The 21,223-nt window shown below is 58.1% G+C and overlaps 1 protein-coding gene across 5 annotated transcripts in view; it reads left to right on the top strand.

Annotated features, from left to right (window-relative positions):
• The window catches only part of sfi1 (SFI1 centrin binding protein), a 41,861-nt gene extending 20,724 nt beyond the window's left edge, over positions 1-21,137 (top strand). For 3 of the 5 annotated variants that reach the window (XM_088617875.1, XM_088617873.1, XM_088617874.1), the window contains 13 exons: positions 3,374-3,476; positions 11,285-11,381; positions 11,582-11,742; positions 13,354-13,428; positions 16,315-16,389; positions 16,480-16,656; positions 17,508-17,761; positions 17,844-17,939; positions 18,238-18,475; positions 19,088-19,241; positions 19,468-19,627; positions 20,243-20,348; positions 20,452-21,137. In XM_088617875.1, the coding sequence (XP_088474001.1) occupies positions 3,374-3,476; positions 11,285-11,381; positions 11,582-11,742; positions 13,354-13,428; positions 16,315-16,389; positions 16,480-16,656; positions 17,508-17,761; positions 17,844-17,939; positions 18,238-18,475; positions 19,088-19,241; positions 19,468-19,627; positions 20,243-20,348; positions 20,452-20,559 (1,804 nt within the window). In that variant the 3' untranslated portion in view covers positions 20,560-21,137. The remainder of the gene's footprint in view (positions 1-3,373; positions 3,477-11,284; positions 11,382-11,581; positions 11,743-13,353; positions 13,429-16,314; positions 16,390-16,479; positions 16,657-17,507; positions 17,762-17,843; positions 17,940-18,237; positions 18,476-19,087; positions 19,242-19,467; positions 19,628-20,242; positions 20,349-20,451) is intronic. The other 2 variants (XM_088617877.1, XM_088617876.1) reach the window with 2 other exon arrangements.
• The last annotated feature ends 86 nt before the right edge of the window (positions 21,138-21,223 follow it).

Raw genomic sequence — 21,223 nt, 5'->3', positions numbered from 1 at the left:
ACGTGTTTGTCTATCAGTGTGTGTAGGGTGTAAATGTGATCAGATGTGCGGTGACCTGGCAAGAAGCCAATCTGACTTTTACTCAGGACATTGTGTTCAGTAAGGAAGGCCAGTATTCGTGTATTTAGGATACTGCAGAATACCTTCCCCAGGTTACTGTTCACACAGATGCCCCATTAGTTGTTGGGATCGAGTCTATCTCCACTCTTATAGATGGGCATGATCAGTCCTTGGTTCCAGGCCTCGGGGAAACATCCAGCTGTCACGATGAGATTGAGGAGTTTGAGCAGGGCTTGTTGCAACTTTGGGCTGCACACTCTCTCTCTCCCTCTGTCAGTGCTCTGTAGGAAACACACTCTCTCTCTCCCTCTGTCAGTGCTCTGTAGGAAACACACTCTCTCTCTCTCTCTCTCTCTCTGTCAGTGCTCTGTAGGAAACACACTCTCTCCCTCTGTCAGTGCTCTGTAGGAAACACTCTCTCTCTCTCTCCCTCTCTCAGTGCTCTGTAGGAAACACACTCTCTCTCTCTCCCTCTCTCAGTGCTCTGTAGGAAACACACTCTCTCTCTCTCCCTCTGTCAGTGCTCTGTAGGAAACACACTCTCTCTCTCCCCCTCTGTCAGTGCTCTGTAGGAAACACACTCTCTCTCTCCCTCTGTCAGTGCTCTGTAGGAAACACACTCTCTCTCTCCCTCTGTCAGTGCTCTGTAGGAAACACACTCAATTCAATTTTTCAATTCAATTCAAGGTGCTTTATTAGCATGACCGATAGGTACAATCAGTGTTGCCAAAGCAAATAAAAATAATAAAATTAACATAGAACAAAACAAAAAATAGAAGTAAAATAAAATCTACAGACATGTTACAGACATTTACAACAAAGACATATTATATAATATCGACATATACTGTATTCGGCTGGAGCATTATTGGGAGACAGACTCACTGTTCCTCAGGCTGTGACAGGAGATCACATACTGGGCTGCCAGATCAACTGAGTTCCCTCCTCCCTCTCCCAGTAGGATTGGGACCTGTTGTGGTTTTGGCAGGTGTGGGAACTCTGGGATTAGATTTCTGAATTTCGGGAAGAATGTTTCTCTAATCCCAGAGTATCTGTCACAGTGCAGTAGGAAGTGCACCTCTGTCTCTATTTCTCCCCGCTGGCAGTGGGAGCACAGCCTGTCCTCTCTGGGCAGCCAGGTCTGCCTGTGTCGCCCAGTTTCTATGGCCAGGTTGTGGTCACTGAGCCTGTACTTCGTCAGGGTCTGTTTCTGTTTGTTATTTTTTATTTTGGTCAAATATTCAGCTAGTGTGTATTGTCTGTTTAAGGTTCTGTAGCATTCCAGTTTATGTTGTGTTTGTGTGTGTGTGTCCCAGTGTGTGAGATATTGCTGTTTGATCTGTGCTGTGATGTGGTTGAGTCTGGGTTGTGGTGCTCTAGCAGTGCTGTCCTGAGGCTGGTTAGTGTTGGTGTGGCTCAGGTCGGTGAGCCTCAGGACCAGCTGGCTCAGGGGGCTCTGTTTTGGGCTCAGCTCTTGGCTCAGCAGGGCTTTGTGGTGGTAGGAATTTTGGTCACTGTTTTTTAGGTGTAGCCAATACTTTAATATTCTTTTCTGTATGTTTATCAATAGTGGGTACTGGCCTAATTCGGCCCTGCACCCGTTGTTAGGAGTTTTTCTCTGCACACGGAGGATGATTCTACAGATCTCCATGTGCAGAGTTTCTGTGGGGTGTTTGTCCCATTGGGTGTAATCCTGGTCTGTGAGGGGACCCCAAACTTCACTGCCGTATAGGGCAATGGGTTGGATTACACTTTCAAATATTTGGAGCCAGATTCTTGTTGGTGGGTTGATGTTGAAGAGCCTTCTTATTGCGTAGAAAGCCCTGAGTGCCTTCTCCCTCAGTGCCTTCACTGCCAGGTCAAAACTCCCGGAAGAGCTGATGGTGAGACCGAGATATGTGTAGCTGGATGTGTGCTCCAATGTGTTGTTGTTCAGTGTGAATTTGTACCCGTTTCCCTGAGGTCTGGCTTTCTTCTGGAAAACCATAACTCTGGTCTTGTCCAGATTGACTGTCAGTGCCCAGGTCTGACAGTACTGCTCCAGCAGTGCCAGGTTCTGCTGCAGCCCCTGTTCTGTGGGCGACAGCAGGACCAGGTCATCTGCGTAGAGCAGGAACTTGATTTCTGTGTCGTGTAGTGTAAGACCAGGAGCTGCAGACTGCTCCAACATTCCTGCTAATTCATTGCACACTCTCTCTCTCCCTCTGTCAGTGCTCTGTAGGAAACACACTCTCTCTCCCTCCCTCTGTCAGTGCTCTGTAGGAAACACACTCTCTCTCTCTCCCTCTGTCAGTGCTCTGTAGGAAACACACTCTCTCTCTCTCTCCCTCTGTCAGTGCTCTGTAGGAAACACACTCTCTCTCTCTCTCCCTCTGTCAGTGCTCTGTAGGAAACACACTCTCTCTCTCCCTCTGTCAGTGCTCTGTAGGAAACACACTCTCTCTCTCTCTCTCCCTCTGTCAGTGCTCTGTAGGAAACACACTCTCTCTCTCTCTCCCTCTGTCAGTGCTCTGTAGGAAACACACTCTCTCTCTCTCTCCCTCTGTCAGTGCTCTGTAGGAAACACACTCTCTCTCTCTCCCTCTGTCAGTGCTCTGTAGGAAACACACTCTCTCTCTCTCCCTCTGTCAGTGCTCTGTAGGAAACACACTCTCTCTCTCTCTCCCTCTGTCAGTGCTCTGTAGGAAACACACTCTCTCTCTCTCTCTCCCTCTGTCAGTGCTTTGTAGGAAACACACTCTCTCTCTCTCTCCCTCTGTCAGTGCTCTGTAGGAAACACACTCTCTCTCTCTCTCCCTCTGTCAGTGCTCTGTAGGAAACACACTCTCTCTCTCTCCCTCTGTCAGTGCTCTGTAGGAAACACTCTCTCTCTCTCTCTCTCTCTCCCTCTGTCAGTGCTCTGTAGGAAACACACTCTCTCTCTCCCTCTGTCAGTGCTCTGTAGGAAACACTCTCTCTCTCCCTCTGTCAGTGCTCTGTAGGAAACACTCTCTCTCTCTCTCTCCCTCTGTCAGTGCTCTGTAGGAAACACTCTCTCTCTCTCTCTCTCTCCCTCTGTCAGTGCTCTGTAGGAAACACTCTCTCTCTCTCTCTCCCTCTGTCAGTGCTCTGTAGGAAACACACTCTCTCTCTCTCTCCCTCTGTCAGTGCTCTGTAGGAAACACACTCTCTCTCTCTCTCCCTCTGTCAGTGCTCTGTAGGAAACACACTCTCTCTCTCTCCCTCTGTCAGTGCTCTGTAGGTAACACACTCTCTCTCTCCCTCTGTCAGTGCTCTGTAGGAAACACTCTCTCTCTCTCCCTGTGTCACTCAGGCATGTGTTGAGGGTGTGGAGTGTGAATGCAGCGCAGCTCGCAGATGAGCGCAGGAGAATGGGCCGAGCTGAGGAGCACTACCGGCGCATGCTGCTGACCAAGGTACCACGAGTGTCTGTGGTAAAGGCCTCTTGCGAGGTGAATGGCTGGGGCTTTCCACGCGGGTCCCATTCTGAGTGACTGCAATCGTGTCCAGGAGCCTGACTGCATCTCCCTGATGGTGCTCTGTGCCACAGCCTGACTGCGTCTCCCTGACGGTGCTCTGTGCCACAGCCTGACTGCGTCTCCCTGACGGTGCTCTGTGCCACAGCCTAGCCTGACTGCGTCTCCCTGACGGTGCTCTGTGCCACAGCCTGACTGCGTCTCCCTGACGGTGCTCTGTGCCACAGCCTGACTGCGTCTCCCTGACGGTGCTCTGTGCTACAGCCTAGCCTGACTGCGTCTCCCTGACGGTGCTCTGTGCCACAGCCTGACTGCGTCTCCCTGACGGTGCTCTGTGCCACAGCCTGACTGCGTCTCCCTGACGGTGCTCTGTGCCACAGCCTAGCCTGACTGCGTCTCCCTGACGGTGCTCTGTGCCACAGCCTGACTGCGTCTCCCTGACGGTGCTCTGTGCCACAGCCTGACTGCGTCTCCCTGAGGGTGCTCTGTGCCACAGCCTAGCCTGACTGCGTCTCCCTGACGGTGCTCTGTGCCACAGCCTGACTGCGTCTCCCTGACGGTGCTCTGTGCTACAGCCTAGCCTGACTGCGTCTCCCTGACGGTGCTCTGTGCTACAGCCTAGCCTGACTGCGTCTCCCTGACGGTGCTCTGTGCTACAGCCCGACTGCGTCTCCCTGACGGTGCTCTGTGCCTCAGCCTAGCCTGACTGCGTCTCCCTGACGGTGCTCTGTGCCACAGCCTAGCCTGACTGCGTCTCCCTGACGGTGCTCTGTGCCACAGTCTGACTGGGTCTCCCTGACGGTGCTCTGTGCCACAGTCTGACTGGGTCTCCCTGACGGTGCTCTGTGCCACAGCCTGACTGCGTCTCCCTGACGGTGCTCTGTGCCACAGCCTGACTGCGTCTCCCTGAGGGTGCTCTGTGCCACAGCCTAGCCTGACTGCGTCTCCCTGACGGTGCTCTGTGCCACAGCCTGACTGCGTCTCCCTGACGGTGCTCTGTGCCACAGCCTGACTGCGTCTCCCTGACGGTGCTCTGTGCTACAGCCTAGCCTGACTGCGTCTCCCTGACGGTGCTCTGTGCTACAGCCTAGCCTGACTGCGTCTCCCTGACGGTGCTCTGTGCCACAGCCTAGCCTGACTGCGTCTCCCTGACGGTGCTCTGTGCCACAGCCGGACTGCGTCTCCCTGACGGTGCTCTGTGCTACAGCCTAGCCTGACTGCGTCTCCCTGACGGTGCTCTGTGCCACAGCCTAGCCTGACTGCGTCTCCCTGACGGTGCTCTGTGCCACAGCCTGACTGCGTCTCCCTGACGGTGCTCTGTGCCACAGCCGGACTGCGTCTCCCTGACGGTGCTCTGTGCCACAGCCGGACTGCGTCTCCCTGACGGTGCTCTGTGCCACAGCTGGACTGCGTCTCCCTGACGGTGCTCTGTGCTACAGCCTGACTGCGTCTCCCTGACGGTGCTCTGTGCTACAGCCTAGCCTGACTGCGTCTCCCTGACAGTGCTCTGTGCCACAGCCTGACTGCGTCTCCCTGACGGTGCTCTGTGCCACAGCCGGACTGCGTCTCCCTGACGGTGCTCTGTGCCACAGTCTGACTGGGTCTCCCTGACGGTGCTCTGTGCCACAGTCTGACTGGGTCTCCCTGACGGTGCTCTGTGCCACAGCCTGACTGCGTCTCCCTGACGGTGCTCTGTGCCACAGCCTGACTGCGTCTCCCTGACGGTGCTCTGTGCCACAGCCTAGCCTGACTGCGTCTCCCTGACGGTGCTCTGTGCCACAGCCTGACTGCGTCTCCCTGACGGTGCTCTGTGCCACAGCCTGACTGCGTCTCCCTGACGGTGCTCTGTGCCACAGCCTAGCCTGACTGCGTCTCCCTGACGGTGCTCTGTGCCACAGCCTGACTGCGTCTCCCTGACGGTGCTCTGTGCCACAGCCTGACTGCGTCTCCCTGAGGGTGCTCTGTGCCACAGCCTAGCCTGACTGCGTCTCCCTGACGGTGCTCTGTGCCACAGCCTGACTGCGTCTCCCTGACGGTGCTCTGTGCTACAGCCTAGCCTGACTGCGTCTCCCTGACGGTGCTCTGTGCTACAGCCTAGCCTGACTGCGTCTCCCTGACGGTGCTCTGTGCTACAGCCCGACTGCGTCTCCCTGACGGTGCTCTGTGCCTCAGCCTAGCCTGACTGCGTCTCCCTGACGGTGCTCTGTGCCACAGCCTAGCCTGACTGCGTCTCCCTGACGGTGCTCTGTGCCACAGTCTGACTGGGTCTCCCTGACGGTGCTCTGTGCCACAGTCTGACTGGGTCTCCCTGACGGTGCTCTGTGCCACAGCCTGACTGCGTCTCCCTGACGGTGCTCTGTGCCACAGCCTGACTGCGTCTCCCTGAGGGTGCTCTGTGCCACAGCATAGCCTGACTGCGTCTCCCTGACGGTGCTCTGTGCCACAGCCTGACTGCGTCTCCCTGACGGTGCTCTGTGCCACAGCCTGACTGCGTCTCCCTGACGGTGCTCTGTGCTACAGCCTAGCCTGACTGCGTCTCCCTGACGGTGCTCTGTGCTACAGCCTAGCCTGACTGCGTCTCCCTGACGGTGCTCTGTGCCACAGCCTAGCCTGACTGCGTCTCCCTGACGGTGCTCTGTGCCACAGCCGGACTGCGTCTCCCTGACGGTGCTCTGTGCTACAGCCTAGCCTGACTGCGTCTCCCTGACGGTGCTCTGTGCCACAGCCTAGCCTGACTGCGTCTCCCTGACGGTGCTCTGTGCCACAGCCTGACTGCGTCTCCCTGACGGTGCTCTGTGCCACAGCCGGACTGCGTCTCCCTGACGGTGCTCTGTGCCACAGCCGGACTGCGTCTCCCTGACGGTGCTCTGTGCCACAGCTGGACTGCGTCTCCCTGACGGTGCTCTGTGCTACAGCCTGACTGCGTCTCCCTGACGGTGCTCTGTGCTACAGCCTAGCCTGACTGCGTCTCCCTGACAGTGCTCTGTGCCACAGCCTGACTGCGTCTCCCTGACGGTGCTCTGTGCCACAGCCGGACTGCGTCTCCCTGACGGTGCTCTGTGCCACAGCCTGACTGCGTCTCCCTGACGGTGCTCTGTGCCACAGTCTGACTGGGTCTCCCTGACGGTGCTCTGTGCCACAGTCTGACTGGGTCTCCCTGACGGTGCTCTGTGCCACAGCCTGACTGCGTCTCCCTGACGGTGCTCTGTGCCACAGCCTGACTGCGTCTCCCTGACGGTGCTCTGTGCCACAGCCTAGCCTGACTGCGTCTCCCTGACGGTGCTCTGTGCCACAGCCTGACTGCGTCTCCCTGACGGTGCTCTGTGCCACAGCCTGACTGCGTCTCCCTGACGGTGCTCTGTGCTACAGCCTAGCCTGACTGCGTCTCCCTGACAGTGCTCTATGCCACAGCCTGACTGCGTCTCCCTGACGGTGCTCTGTGCCACAGCCTAGCCTGACTGCGTCTCCCTGACGGTGCTCTGTGCCACAGCCTGACTGCGTCTCCCTGACGGTGCTCTGTGCCACAGCCTAGCCTGACTGCGTCTCCCTGACGGTGCTCTGTGCCACAGTCTGACTGGGTCTCCCTGACGGTGCTCTGTGCCACAGCCTGACTGCGTCTCCCTGAGGGTGCTCTGTGCCACAGCCTAGCCTGACTGCGTCTCCCTGACGGTGCTCTGTGCCACAGCCTGACTGCGTCTCCCTGACGGTGCTCTGTGCCACAGCCTGACTGCGTCTCCCTGACGGTGCTCTGTGCTACAGCCTAGCCTGACTGCGTCTCCCTGACGGTGCTCTGTGCTACAGCCTGACTGCGTCTCCCTGACGGTGCTCTGTGCCTCAGCCTAGCCTGACTGCGTCTCCCTGACGGTGCTCTGTGCCACAGCCTAGCCTGACTGCGTCTCCCTGACGGTGCTCTGTGCCACAGTCTGACTGGGTCTCCCTGACGGTGCTCTGTGCCACAGCCTGACTGCGTCTCCCTGACGGTGCTCTGTGCCACAGCCTGACTGCGTCTCCCTGACGGTGCTCTGTGCCACAGCCTGACTGCGTCTCCCTGAGGGTGCTCTGTGCCACAGCCTAGCCTGACTGCGTCTCCCTGACGGTGCTCTGTGCCACAGCCTGACTGCGTCTCCCTGACGGTGCTCTGTGCCACAGCCTGACTGCGTCTCCCTGACTGTGCTCTGTGCTACAGCCTAGCCTGACTGCGTCTCCCTGACGGTGCTCTGTGCTACAGCCTAGCCTGACTGCGTCTCCCTGACGGTGCTCTGTGCTACAGCCTAGCCTGACTGCGTCTCCCTGACGGTGCTCTGTGCCACAGCCGGACTGCGTCTCCCTGACGGTGCTCTGTGCCACAGCCGGACTGCGTCTCCCTGACGGTGCTCTGTGCCACAGCCGGACTGCGTCTCCCTGACGGTGCTCTGTGCCACAGCCTAGCCTGACTGCGTCTCCCTGACGGTGCTCTGTGCCACAGCCGGACTGCGTCTCCCTGACGGTGCTCTGTGCTACAGCCTGACTGCGTCTCCCTGACGGTGCTCTGTGCCACAGCCTGACTGCGTCTCCCTGACGGTGCTCTGTGCCACAGCCTGACTGCGTCTCCCTGACGGTGCTCTGTGCTACAGCCTAGCCTGACTGCGTCTCCCTGACAGTGCTCTGTGCCACAGCCGGACTGCGTCTCCCTGACGGTGCTCTGTGCCACAGCCGGACTGCGTCTCCCTGACGGTGCTCTGTGCTACAGCCTGACTGCGTCTCCCTGACGGTGCTCTGTGCCACAGCCTGACTGCGTCTCCCTGACGGTGCTCTGTGCCACAGCCTGACTGCGTCTCCCTGACGGTGCTCTGTGCCACAGCCTGACTGCGTCTCCCTGACGGTGCTCTGTGCCACAGCCTGACTGCGTCTCCCTGACGGTGCTCTGTGCTACAGCCTAGCCTGACTGCGTCTCCCTGACAGTGCTCTGTGCCACAGCCGGACTGCGTCTCCCTGACGGTGCTCTGTGCCACAGCCGGACTGCGTCTCCCTGACGGTGCTCTGTGCCACAGCCTGACTGCGTCTCCCTGACGGTGCTCTGTGCTACAGCCTAGCCTGACTGCGTCTCCCTGACGGTGCTCTGTGCTACAGCCTAGCCTGACTGCGTCTCCCTGACGGTGCTCTGTGCCACAGTCTGACTGCGTCTCCCTGACGGTGCTCTGTGCCACAGCCTAGCCTGACTGCGTCTCCCTGACGGTGCTCTGTGCCACAGTCTGACTGGGTCTCCCTGACGGTGCTCTGTGCCACAGCCTGACTGCGTCTCCCTGATGGTGCTCTGTGCCACAGCCTAGCCTGATTGCGTCTCCCTGACGGTGCTCTGTGCCTCAGCCTAGCCTGACTGCGTCTCCCTGATGGTGCTCTGTGCCACAGCCTAGCCTGACTGCGTCTCCCTGACGGTGCTCTGTGCTACAGCCTAGCCTGACTGCGTCTCCCTGACGGTGCTCTGTGCCACAGCCGGACTGCGTCTCCCTGACGGTGCTCTGTGCCACAGCCTGACTGCGTCTCCCTGACGGTGCTCTGTGCCACAGCCTAGCCTGACTGCGTCTCCCTGACGGTGCTCTGTGCTACAGCCTGACTGCGTCTCCCTGACGGTGCTCTGTGCTACAGCCTAGCCTGACTGCGTCTCCCTGACGGTGCTCTGTGCCACAGCCTGACTGCGTCTCCCTGACGGTGCTCTGTGCCACAGCCTGACTGCGTCTCCCTGACGGTGCTCTGTGCCACAGCCTGACTGGGTCTCCCTGACGGTGCTCTGTGCTACAGCCTAGCCTGACTGCGTCTCCCTGACGGTGCTCTGTGCCACAGCCTGACTGGGTCTCCCTGACGGTGCTCTGTGCTACAGCCTGACTGCGTCTCCCTGACGGTGCTCTGTGCCACAGCCGGACTGCGTCTCCCTGACGGTGCTCTGTGCTACAGTCTGACTGGGTCTCCCTGACGGTGCTCTGTGCCACAGCCTGACTGCGTCTCCCTGACGGTGCTCTGTGCTACAGCCTAGCCTGACTGCGTCTCCCTGACGGTGCTCTGTGCCACAGCCTGACTGCGTCTCCCTGACGGTGCTCTGTGCCACAGCCGGACTGCGTCTCCCTGACGGTGCTCTGTGCCACAGCCCGACTGCGTCTCCCTGACGGTGCTCTGTGCCTCAGCCTAGCCTGACTGCGTCTCCCTGACGGTGCTCTGTGCCACAGCCTAGCCTGACTGCGTCTCCCTGACGGTGCTCTGTGCCACAGCCTGACTGCGTCTCCCTGACGGTGCTCTGTGCCACAGCCTAGCCTGACTGCGTCTCCCTGACGGTGCTCTGTGCTACAGCCTAGCCTGACTGCGTCTCCCTGACGGTGCTCTGTGCCACAGCCTGACTGCGTCTCCCTGACGGTGCTCTGTGCCACAGCCTAGCCTGACTGCGTCTCCCTGACGGTGCTCTGTGCTACAGCCTAGCCTGACTGCGTCTCCCTGACGGTGCTCTGTGCCACAGCCTAGCCTGACTGCGTCTCCCTGACGGTGCTCTGTGCCACAGCCTAGCCTGACTGCGTCTCCCTGACGGTGCTCTGTGCCACAGCCGGACTGCGTCTCCCTGATGGTGCTCTGTGCCACAGCCTGACTGCGTCTCCCTGACGGTGCTCTGTGCTACAGCCTAGCCTGACTGCGTCTCCCTGACGGTGCTCTGTGCCACAGCCTGACTGCGTCTCCCTGACGGTGCTCTGTGCTACAGCCTAGCCTGACTGCGTCTCCCTGACGGTGCTCTGTGCCACAGCCTAGCCTGACTGCGTCTCCCTGACGGTGCTCTGTGCCACAGCCTAGCCTGACTGCGTCTCCCTGACGGTGCTCTGTGCTACAGCCTAGCCTGACTGGGTCTCCCTGACGGTGCTCTGTGCTACAGCCTAGCCTGACTGCGTCTCCCTGACGGTGCTCTGTGCCACAGCCTGACTGCGTCTCCCTGATGGTGCTCTGTGCCACAGCCTGACTGCGTCTCCCTGACGGTGCTCTGTGCTACAGCCTAGCCTGACTGCGTCTCCCTGACGGTGCTCTGTGCCACAGCCTGACTGCGTCTCCCTGATGGTGCTCTGTGCCACAGCCTGACTGCGTCTCCCTGACGGTGCTCTGTGCTACAGCCTAGCCTGACTGCGTCTCCCTGACGGTGCTCTGTGCCACAGCCTGACTGCGTCTCCCTGATGGTGCTCTGTGCCACAGCCTGACTGCGTCTCCCTGACGGTGCTCTGTGCTACAGCCTAGCCTGACTGCGTCTCCCTGACGGTGCTCTGTGCCACAGCCTGACTGCGTCTCCCTGACGGTGCTCTGTGCCACAGTCTGACTGCGTCTCCCTGACGGTGCTCTGTGCCACAGCCTAGCCTGACTGCGTCTCCCTGACGGTGCTCTGTGCCACAGCCTGACTGCGTCTCCCTGACGGTGCTCTGTGCCACAGCCTAGCCTGACTGCGTCTCCCTGACGGTGCTCTGTGCTACAGCCTAGCCTGACTGCGTCTCCCTGACGGTGCTCTGTGCCACAGCCTGACTGCGTCTCCCTGACGGTGCTCTGTGCCACAGCCTAGCCTGACTGCGTCTCCCTGACGGTGCTCTGTGCTACAGCCTAGCCTGACTGCGTCTCCCTGACGGTGCTCTGTGCCACAGCCTAGCCTGACTGCGTCTCCCTGACGGTGCTCTGTGCCACAGCCGGACTGCGTCTCCCTGACGGTGCTCTGTGCCACAGCCTGACTGCGTCTCTCTGCGTGTTGCTCCCAGGTCGTTGTTGCGTGGAGGGACGCCGCTGCTCTCACCGCGTATCGCCGGCTGCAGACAGGAGGCGCTGTGAGAGAGGCACAGGCACAGCTGGCGCGGGGTGAGTCATGGCCGCCAGAGACAGCGAAGAGCAGCTGGTGAAGGAGTAAGCTGGAGGGGAGGTCAGTGCAGTCAGTCTGTGTGCGGAGCTTCAGGAACCGCAGGGCTGCAGTGAAAGCCGTGGACAGACAGAAAGAGGCCTCGTGTTCCTGTCGCCTGGCGGTGTGAGACGAGTGCCACCTGTCTCTCTCTCCCTGCCAGTGCGGCTGCACCAGGCCTTCCTGCGCTGGAGGGAGCAGAGCAGGGCGTCGGGGCAGGAGAGGGCCCAGACGGAGCTGGCAGCACAGCATCGCCACCGGACTCTCCTCCGCAAGGGCCTGTCCGCCTGGACGCAGCACCATCGGGCCTGCATCCGGAAACTGGTGAGGGCACTGGGAAGCACGGGGAGAGGGCAAGGCAGTGGGATCCACTGGGAGACGCGGCCCCGTGTCTGTGTGTGTCTCTCTACACTGGGAGACGCGTCCCCGTGTCTGTGTGTCTCTGTGTCTGTGTGTGTCTGCAGTACCTGGCTCTGAGCCCTGTGCTCTTGTGTCTGTGTGTCTCTGTGTCTGTGTGTGTCTGCAGTACCTGGCTCTGAGCCCTGTGCTCTTGTGTCTGTGTGTCTCTGTGTCTGTGTGTGTCTGCAGTACCTGGCTCTGAGCCCTGTGCTCTTGTGTCTGTGTCTCTCTGTGTCTGTGTGTGTCTGCAGTACCTGGCTCTGAGCCCTGTGCTCTTGTGTCTGTGTGTCTCTGTGTCTGTGTGTGTCTGCAGTACCTGGCTCTGAGCCCTGTGCTCTTGTGTCTGTGTGTCTCTGTGTCTGTGTGTGCCTGCAGTACCTGGCTCTGAGCCCTGTGCTCTTGTGTCTGTGTGTCTCTGTGTCTGTGTGTGTCTGCAGTACCTGGCTCTGAACCCTGTGCTCTTGTGTCTGTGTGTCTCTGTGTCTGTGTGTGTCTGCAGTACGTGGCTCTGAGCCCTGTGCTCTTGTGTCTGTGTGTCTCTGTGTCTGTGTGTGTCTGCAGTACCTGGCTCTGAGCCCTGTGCTCTTGTGTCTGTGTGTCTCTGTGTCTGTGTGTGTCTGCAGTACCTGGCTCTGAGCCCTGTGCTCTTGTGTCTGTGTGTCTCTGTGTCTGTGTGTGTCTGCAGTACCTGGCTCTGAGCCCTGTGCTCTTGTGTCTGTGTCTCTCTGTGTCTGTGTGTGTCTGCAGTACCTGGCTCTGAGCCCTGTGCTCTTGTGTCTGTGTGTCTCTGTGTCTGTGTGTGTCTGCAGTACCTGGCTCTGAGCCCTGTGCTCTTGTGTCTGTGTGTCTCTGTGTCTGTGTGTGTCTGCAGTACCTGGCTCTGAGCCCTGTGCTCTTGTGTCTGTGTGTCTCTGTGTCTGTGTGTGTCTGCAGTACCTGGCTCTGAGCCCTGTGCTCTTGTGTCTGTGTGTCTCTGTGTCTGTGTGTGTCTGCAGTACCTGGCTCTGAGCCCTGTGCTCTTGTGTCTGTGTGTCTCTGTGTCTGTGTGTGTCTGCAGTACCTGGCTCTGAGCCCTGTGCTCTTGTGTCTGTGTGTCTCTGTGTCTGTGTGTGTCTGCAGTACCTGGCTCTGAGCCCTGTGCTCTTGTGTCTGTGTGTCTCTGTGTCTGTGTGTGTCTGCAGTACCTGGCTCTGAGCCCTGTGCTCTTGTGTCTGTGTGTCTCTGTGTCTGTGTGTGTCTGCAGTACCTGGCTCTGAGCCCTGTGCTCTTGTGTCTGTGTGTCTCTGTGTCTGTGTGTGTCTGCAGTACCTGGCTCTGAGCCCTGTGCTCTTGTGTCTGTGTGTCTCTGTGTCTGTGTGTGTCTGCAGTACCTGGCTCTGAGCCCTGTGCTCTTGTGTCTGTGTGTCTCTGTGTCTGTGTGTGTCTGCAGTACCTGGCTCTGAGCCCTGTGCTCTTGTGTCTGTGTGTCTCTGTGTCTGTGTGTGTCTGCAGTACCTGGCTCTGAGCCCTGTGCTCTTGTGTCTGTGTGTTTGACAGGTGCTGTACCGGTTGGCTGACTGGTTCCGGTCCCAGCGGCTCTCTCTGTCCTACTTCACCAGCTGGAAGAGACAGGTGAGCTGGAACAGCTCGATTAATGCTTTGGTACACATACAGCAGGACTTCAAAGCGCCCGAAGCTCTGAGCCTTGTAAAGCTCTGGAATGTCCTCGCAAAAAGTCCAGCTTAACAGTTTTCCAGAAGGGCTTTTTGGCTTTTGTGGTATCGCAGGCGTTGCTCTCCTCTTTCTTGGCCTGTGCCCGTCGGGGCCTGCCCTCCCGACCCTGAGCACGCGCCCCGGCCTCCCCTCCAGCCACCAGGCCGGGCCAGCTGGAGCCTGTGCCCTCACTGAGGGCAGCGACACCCCCCAGCAGGGTAACCCCTTCTGGGGCAGGTATGAGGGCCGGGGCGAGTCCAGCCCGGTCATGCTTGCGCGCCGACAGGAGGAGGAACCTTTGCAGACGCACAGCGGATCGCGGCTTCGAGCGCTGACGTCCTCGGGGGTCGTCGGGGCAGAGCTGACCCGTGTGCCGCCAGCCTTGTGCTCGAGAGACTGCCCGGATGTTCGGTGCGCTCAGTGAGCGCTGTCTGCGCGGTGTTGTGCGAAAGCACTGCGCCTGCGTTGTCTGCATGGGCGGTGGTTGTGTGTGTGTGACCTGAGAGTCCGCTCGCTCTCAAGGTGCTGCACACAGCTAACCCGCAGAAGTTAGGGTTAACGTTGAAGTTAGTTGCATAGGTATGAATGATCAGGTAACTGTAAATGGAGGTTCTGGAGAATGTTAATAAAGCATTTATAGATAGAAAATAATATATACAGTTGCAAGAAAAAGTTTGTGAACCGTTTGGAATTACTTGGATTTCTGCATGAATTACTCCTAAAAATGTGGTCTGATCTTCAACTAAGTCACAATAATAACCAAACACAATCTGCTTAAACGAAAAACACAAATAATTGTCCTTCTTGTCAGTGCTGAACGCATCATTTAAACATTCACAGTCCAGGCTGGAAGCCTTGTGAACTCTTGGATTTAGTAACTGGTGAACCTCCTTTAGCAGCAATAACCTCCACCAAACGTTTCCTGCAGCTGCTGGTGAGACTTGCGCAACGGTGAGGAGGAATTGTAGACCATTCCTCCTTACAAACCTGTCTCAGTTCATTGATATTTCTGGGATTCCTTGCGTGAACCGCTCTCCTCAGGTCATGCCACAGCGTCTCAATTGTGTTGAGGCCTGGACTCTGACTCGGCCATTCCAGAGCACGGATTTCCATCTGTTGAAGCCATCCTGTTGTTGCATCACCCAACTTCTATTAAGCTTCAGGTGACGGACTGCTACCCCGACATTCTCCTGTAAAACATATTGATGCAATTTTGAATTCATTGTTCCCTCTATGATAGCAAGCTGGCCAGGCCCTGAGGCAGCAAAGCAGCCCCAAACCGTGATGCTCCCTCCACCATGCTTCACAGTGGGGATGAGGTTTTGGTGTTGGTCTGCAGTGCTTTTTTTTCCTCCAAGCAGGGTTGTGCGTTTCTGCTTTTGTCTCATCTGTCGACAGAACATTGTTCTAGTAGTGTTCTAATAGCCAGCAGCCATATCACCCTACAACTCACAACTGGCAGCCCACTGAAGCTCAGCAGGTGTGAGCTTGGTCAGTACCTGGAGGGGAGACCTCCTGGGAAAAACTAAGGTTGCTGCTGGAAGAGGTGTTAATGGGGCCAGCAGGGAGCGCTCACCCTGTGGTCTGTGTGGGTCCTAGTGCCCCAGTATAGTGACGGGGACACTACACTGTAAACAGGCGCCGTCCTTCAGATGAGACGTAAAACCGGGTTCCTGACTCTCTGTGATCATTAAAAATCCCAGCGCGTTTCTCAAAAAGAGTAGGGGTGCAACCCCGGTGTCCTGGCCAAATTTCCCATTGGCCCTTACCAATCATGGCCTCCTAATAACCCCCCTCTCTGAACTGGCTTCATCACTCTGCTCTCCTCCCCACTGAGAGCTGGTGTGTGGGGAGCGTTCTGGCGCACTATGGCTGCCGTCCCATCATCCAGGTGGGGCTGCAGGATCCAGGAGGGGATCACCATTACCTGTAAAGTGCTTTGGATTGGAGTGTCCAGAAAAGCGCTATATAAGTTTAAGCAATTTTATTATTATTATTATTATTATTAGTGCTGTGGAAAGTCCAGGTGGTCCTTTGCAAGCTTGAGTTGGGCAGCGTTGTTTGTTTTGGAGAGCAGTGGTTTCCCCCGTGGCGTCCTTCCATTAACACCATTCTTGTTCAGTGTTTTTCTGACAGTGGACACACGAAGAGAGATTCCTGCAGGCCCTCTGCTGTTACCCCAGGGTTCTTCTTCACCTCCTTCAGCGTTGCACGCTGCGCTCATGCCGAGATCTCTGCAGGACGCCCACTCCTAGGGAGAGCAGCAACAGTCCTGAATTTCCTCCATTACTGTGGATTGATGAACACCCAGGCCTCTAAAAATGCTTTTGTAGCCTTTTCCAGCTTTATGCATCTCTACAATTCTTCTAAGGTCCTCTGATATTTCTTTGATCAAGGCATGGTTCACATGAACAGCTCTTTCTTGAGAAGAGCAGACTCTGTCAGTAACCAAGCTTTGTGTGCCTTTTTTACAGGGCAGGGCACCTCCAATTCCAAACGGTTCACGAACTCTTTCTTGCAACTGTACATCTGTAAATATTCACATAATGTCCATGACACCCTTAAACTGCACCTGTTACCCAATCGCTTCAGGACCGAGTCGTATGGTGCGTTACTGACATGCTGTAGGTCCTCGGTGTTGACCGGTTGAATATCCGAGGTGCGGGCGAGGACTGTGCAGGTGAGGGGTCCCGGGTGCTGCGCCGTGCGGAGCCTGTCGCGCTCCGAGGGGTGCAGAGGGACCGGCGGGTGGGCGTCGGCACCAGTGCCGCACAGCCGCTCACCTGTTTCTCTGGCACTCCGCAGCTGCTGGCGCGGCGCGGGGAGGAGGAGCAGACCGTGGAGGCCCTCTGGCACTGGTCCTTCGCCCTGCAGGGCAAGGTGAGCGCGCCTGTCCCTCCTGCGACACCGCCGAGAATCCGCGGCCTTCTCTCCGCGTGACTCACGGCGGCGGTGCGGCGGCCGTTGCAGGTGTTCGACGCCTGGCGGGGCTTCGTGCTGGACCGGCGCAGGAAGAGCGCTCGGCTGGGCCGTGCCGTCGAGGTCTACCGGCAGGAGCTGCTGCGCGAGGGCGTGGTCCGCATCCTGCGCCACACCGCCGACATGGCCCGCTTCCGGACTGCACTGGCCGAGCAGAGCCAGACCCAGGTATGAGCAGAGTTTGACCAGACAGAACAGGCCCTCCCCTCACACAACCCCAGGTGAAGAACAGAGGCTCAGGCGCCCTGGAAACGGATCACAAGCAAAAACCCAGGGAAGTGGGTTGGATACGTGTCCACAGCCCTGAGAAGGAGTAGTAATAGTAATAATTCCTCACACTTCTATAGCTCTTTTCTGGACACTCCACTCAAAGCGCTTTACAGGTAATGGGGATCCCCTCCACCACCACCAGTGTGCAGCCCCACCTGGATGATGCACCAGTCCTCTCCCCACACACCAGCTCTCAGTGGGGAGGAGAGCAGAGTGATGAAGCCAGTTCAGAGATGGGGATTATTAGGAGGCCATGATTGGTAAAGGCCAGGGGGTAATTTGGCCAGGACACTGGGGTAACACCCCTACTCTTTTCAAGAAACACCCTGGGATTTTTAATGACCACAGAGAGTCAGGACCTCAGTTTTACGTCTCATCCGAAGGACAGCGCAGTTTTACAGTAATGTGTCCCCGTCACTATACGGGGGCATTAGGACCCACACAGACTGCAGGGTGAGCGCCCCCTGCTGGCCCCACTAACACCTCTTCCAGGAGCTTCAGTGGGCTGCCAGCTGTGAGTTGGTGTGTTACAATGTGTAAATAAAGGTAAAGCAGATTCTGATTTATTGCTTCTTGATTTCAGGCTCTTAGGCTGCAACATATGTTACTTTGAAAAGGGTGTGTAGACTCTCTGTAGGCTCTGTGTATATTCATCTGGACCAGCGTCAGACGTGTTCGGGGCAGGCCAGGCCCGGGGTGGAGACGATCCGGAGGTGGGGGAGGTGACCGCAGTGTCTCTGTCCCCCCAGTCGGCCCTCAGGCTGCAGCGTCTGGTCCGCCGCTGTGGCATGCTGTGGAAGCGCCGGGCGCTGAGCCGGGGACGCGGGCAGAGGCCGCCACCCTCGAACCCTGAGCCACGCAGGAAGGCCGTGACCTTTCACCTCCCCGGCGGGGAGAAGGTGGGCGTGGGGCTGCTGTCCGACAGGAACAGGGCGAGCTGCGGGACCCCAGCGCTGCAGGACGGCGCCATGCCCGCGACAGCGGGGAGCACACCCAGCCTGCTGTGAGTGAGACTCCGGGGTGAGCTGGGGTACATCGGGGTGCCACTCCTGATGCAATAACTACGACATGTGTTGTGACTGCAGGCCGTCGGTCCGTGCGCCCCGACTGCAGCCCCGCAGACCAGACTACCTGCTCCCTGCGCCGGGCAGGGAAGGGCCCCGTCTCCCTGCAAGGGGCAGGTAAGGTGACCCCGGCTCGGAGAGACAGCACGCTCTCACTGTGAAGATGAGCACAGAGACGCATTGCGCCGGCCTGACAGCTGCTTCTCCATAACCCTGTTACTGAAAGTATGACAGTTTCGCTAGTTTGTGCGAGGGGGTACACGGGCCCCTGGAGACTGTGAGGGGGCCCCGCGTACAGTTCAGTTGTTACCCCAGTAATGAACCCTGAGTTTATTTCAGTCTCCTCTGTGCTCCAGTTCCAGTTGTTACCCCAGTGGTGAACCCTGAGTTTATTTCAGTCTCTCCTGTGCTCCAGTTCCTGCGCCCTACAGCCTCTGCCCTCTCCACCACGGTCCAAGCCCTCTGCCCACCAGGGGGCGCAGCAGGAAACCAGGATGCCCCCTCAATCTGCCCCACAGCCAGGTCCTCCTGCAGGGCTGGGGGTGTGGACAGCACCCCCCCCAGAGGTGGCGCTGTGCCCCCAGGAGCCACTGCTGCCCCCCTCCTCTTTCATGGGGCCTCAGGGCGTGAAGAGTCACACCCAGACAGCAAAGGTAAGACTCCTGAACGTCCTCCGTGCTGAGGTGGCACTGTAGCTCTGGTGCCGCCAGTACTGTCCCTGGACAGCTGAGCTGTACTCTAGGTCTGCCGTTTTCTCACAGCACCGTGCATAACCATGAGCTGCTGGCCCGAGCGTATGCTTCAGGCCCTGCAGAGCACTCAAGGCCAGTCTGTGCCATTTCCAGACAGAATCCGAGTGTTTCTGTGTCATGTTGTATGGCAGTGTGTGTCACTCCTACAGTACGGCTGCTGTTCTTTACACAGAGGGTGGTAGGAGTCTGGAACAAGATAGCTTCCATGTGCTTGAAGCTTCTTTCTGATAAAGGCTGGACAAGTTCCTTGGATCAATCGGAAACTCACTAGCACAAGAGTTACATGGGCTGGATGGCCTCTTCTTGCCTGTAACCATTCTTAGTTTCACTTTTTAATATGAAAAAACCTCCTCAACGTTTCACAGCGTGTCTTGCTGTAGATTCCAGACTATGGACTGGACCAGGCTGGACTGGTCCCAGGCAGGGTCCAGGCTGGGCCCAGCTAGACAGGAAGTGGTGGAGCTGCTGTCCCGCCTCCCTCACCAGTCCCTCTCTCTGCTTCATGTTGTCCAGCTGCCGAGGAGCCGTGAGGAGCCAGCCGCCTGGTACCATACGCCCCCCGCTGCCCTGCAGACTGGGGCCCCACACCGTCCCCACAGGGACCCCCAGGACCTCCTGCTGTTCTCCCCTGCTGCCTTCGCTGGCACTCGGACCCCAAGAAAGACAGGTAGCTGCCCATCGGGTCAGAGTGGGTCTGTGTCGGGCCTGCATGCCGTGTCAGAGTGGGTCTGTGTCGGGCCTGCACGCTGGGTCAGAGTGGGTCTGTGTCGGGTCAGAGTGGGTCTGTCTTGGGCCTGCACGCCAGGTCAGAGTGGGTCTGTGTCGGGTCTGCACCCTGGGTCAGAGTGGGTCTGTGTTGGGCCTGTATCCAGACAGTGTGCCGTCTCTCTCAGCAGCAGCCTCTGACGACGATGACGAAGAGGAGTGGGGAGGAGACCAGAGGAGACAGGATCGGGGATCCCCGAAGATGCCACTCCGTGCCTTACTGACGGCCGAACTCTTGCAGATCCGTCAGGAAATGCAGCGTTTCCACGACAACAAGCTAAAGCTCAAGTAAGAGCCTGCTGTGGTGTTTTCTTCACCCCTGACTCCTCTGTCCTCCCCTTCGGCTCTTTCCTGCCCCCGGACTGTAAGTGAAGGAGATCTCCTGTCTCCAGCAGGCAGGCCAGGGTGTGACACTCTGTACTGTGACACCGACTGCCCAATAACTCTCTTAGCGCAAGGGGAGTCTGCTGTGCCTCTTCAGCCTCGATAATACAGGGTGAACAAGACGCCCAGTCCCATAGGAAAGGCCCTGAGCCAGCACAGTGACAGAATGCCCAGGTCTGGCAGCACTAGACTTTTTCCAGTGGGAACAACCGGCATCTGTTTCTGTGAACCGAACCAGACGGCACTAAGGGCAAATATTTCGAGTGCATGTTCTCAGATCGGTGCGTCTGTCTTGAGAAGCGTAAAAAACCACCATTCGTGGAACAGTTGATGTGTGTGCAAGGTAATGGCGTCCAGTTTGAATAGCAAAGGGTATGTTGATCAGTTTCCCCAGGGTACCGTTTGCACACAGTCGAAAACAGGGAGAAAGCTGGCTAGGAGCGGATCTTCTTCGGGGGGAAGGGGGCTTGTTTTTCAGTCGTTACTCTTCCCACGACTCCAGTTTTCTCGCGCGGGCAGGGCGTGGCGCGGGCAGGCTGCAGTGCTCGGAGCCTGGCTGGAGGACAGCGAGAGAGACGGGGAGACGCCGGACTGCGCCGGGGAGGCGCGGCAGGAACTGGCGGAGGTGAGGCCGTGAGCGCAGCGCAGCCGTCTGCCGCCGCTTCAGACATCTGGACAGCTGGAAGCACAAGCTCATTCTCCCTCCCTGTGTCGCTCTCTCGCTGTAGCTGGAGCGGAAGATGAGAGCGCTGTCCGCGCAGCTGAAGGAGGGGCAGCCGGCGATGGTGCAGCACGCGGCGCGAATCCGCGAGATTGCCGGCCTGCTGCCAGACTGACGCCGCTCAGAGCCGCCACTGATCCCGCCGGAGCAGCTCTGTGCCGCCGGCCTGCCTGACCCGAGCCGTTTCCCACAGGGCCCCTGCGGCTCCAGCGCCTCTATGCTCATTTCGATGTGCCGAGGGTCGCCCATCCTCTGCCCCGGGTTGTTTTCCGGGAGGTCTTGGCAGAGGTGCCCCTGCAGTGCAGGCGCGTTGCCCAGAGCTGCGTCCCAGTTTCCCAGCCCAGTGGCACAGCAGGAACTCATGATGCTGTATAGACGGAATGGCTGTGTCTAACTTATTTTTGCAAAGTAAATATAATAAATGTGTTTTTGCTGTTGGGACTGTAGCTCTCTGTAATTGTGAACTGTTACAGTTCTGCAAGCCCTGGTCAGTGAAAAGGGAAGGAATCGTGAGGAGACAATGGCACAGACACGGGCTCAGCCGTTGTCCTCAAACACAAGCAGCTCTGTTTCTCGCACAGGGGTGAGAGAGTGAGAGAGAGCTGGATGGACCTGCCAACAGTTTTTACCTTGAACAGGTGCAGAGCAGTTTCTTGTGGACAAAAAAATAAAAAATAACTCCCAACACCTTGACCCTGAGTTTCAGTAGGAGCTATCCTCACAGGCCACAGGAGATGATACATGGAGACAGACCCCTGCAGGTCACGCAAACACCTTCC

Source organism: Lepisosteus platostomus, chromosome 24 (genome assembly GCF_059453375.1).
Source record: "Lepisosteus platostomus isolate fLepPlt1 chromosome 24, fLepPlt1.hap1, whole genome shotgun sequence".
NCBI lineage: Eukaryota > Metazoa > Chordata > Actinopteri > Semionotiformes > Lepisosteidae > Lepisosteus > Lepisosteus platostomus.
Note: the sequence above shows the minus strand (reverse complement) of the source record. Positions and strands in the feature narration are given on the sequence as shown.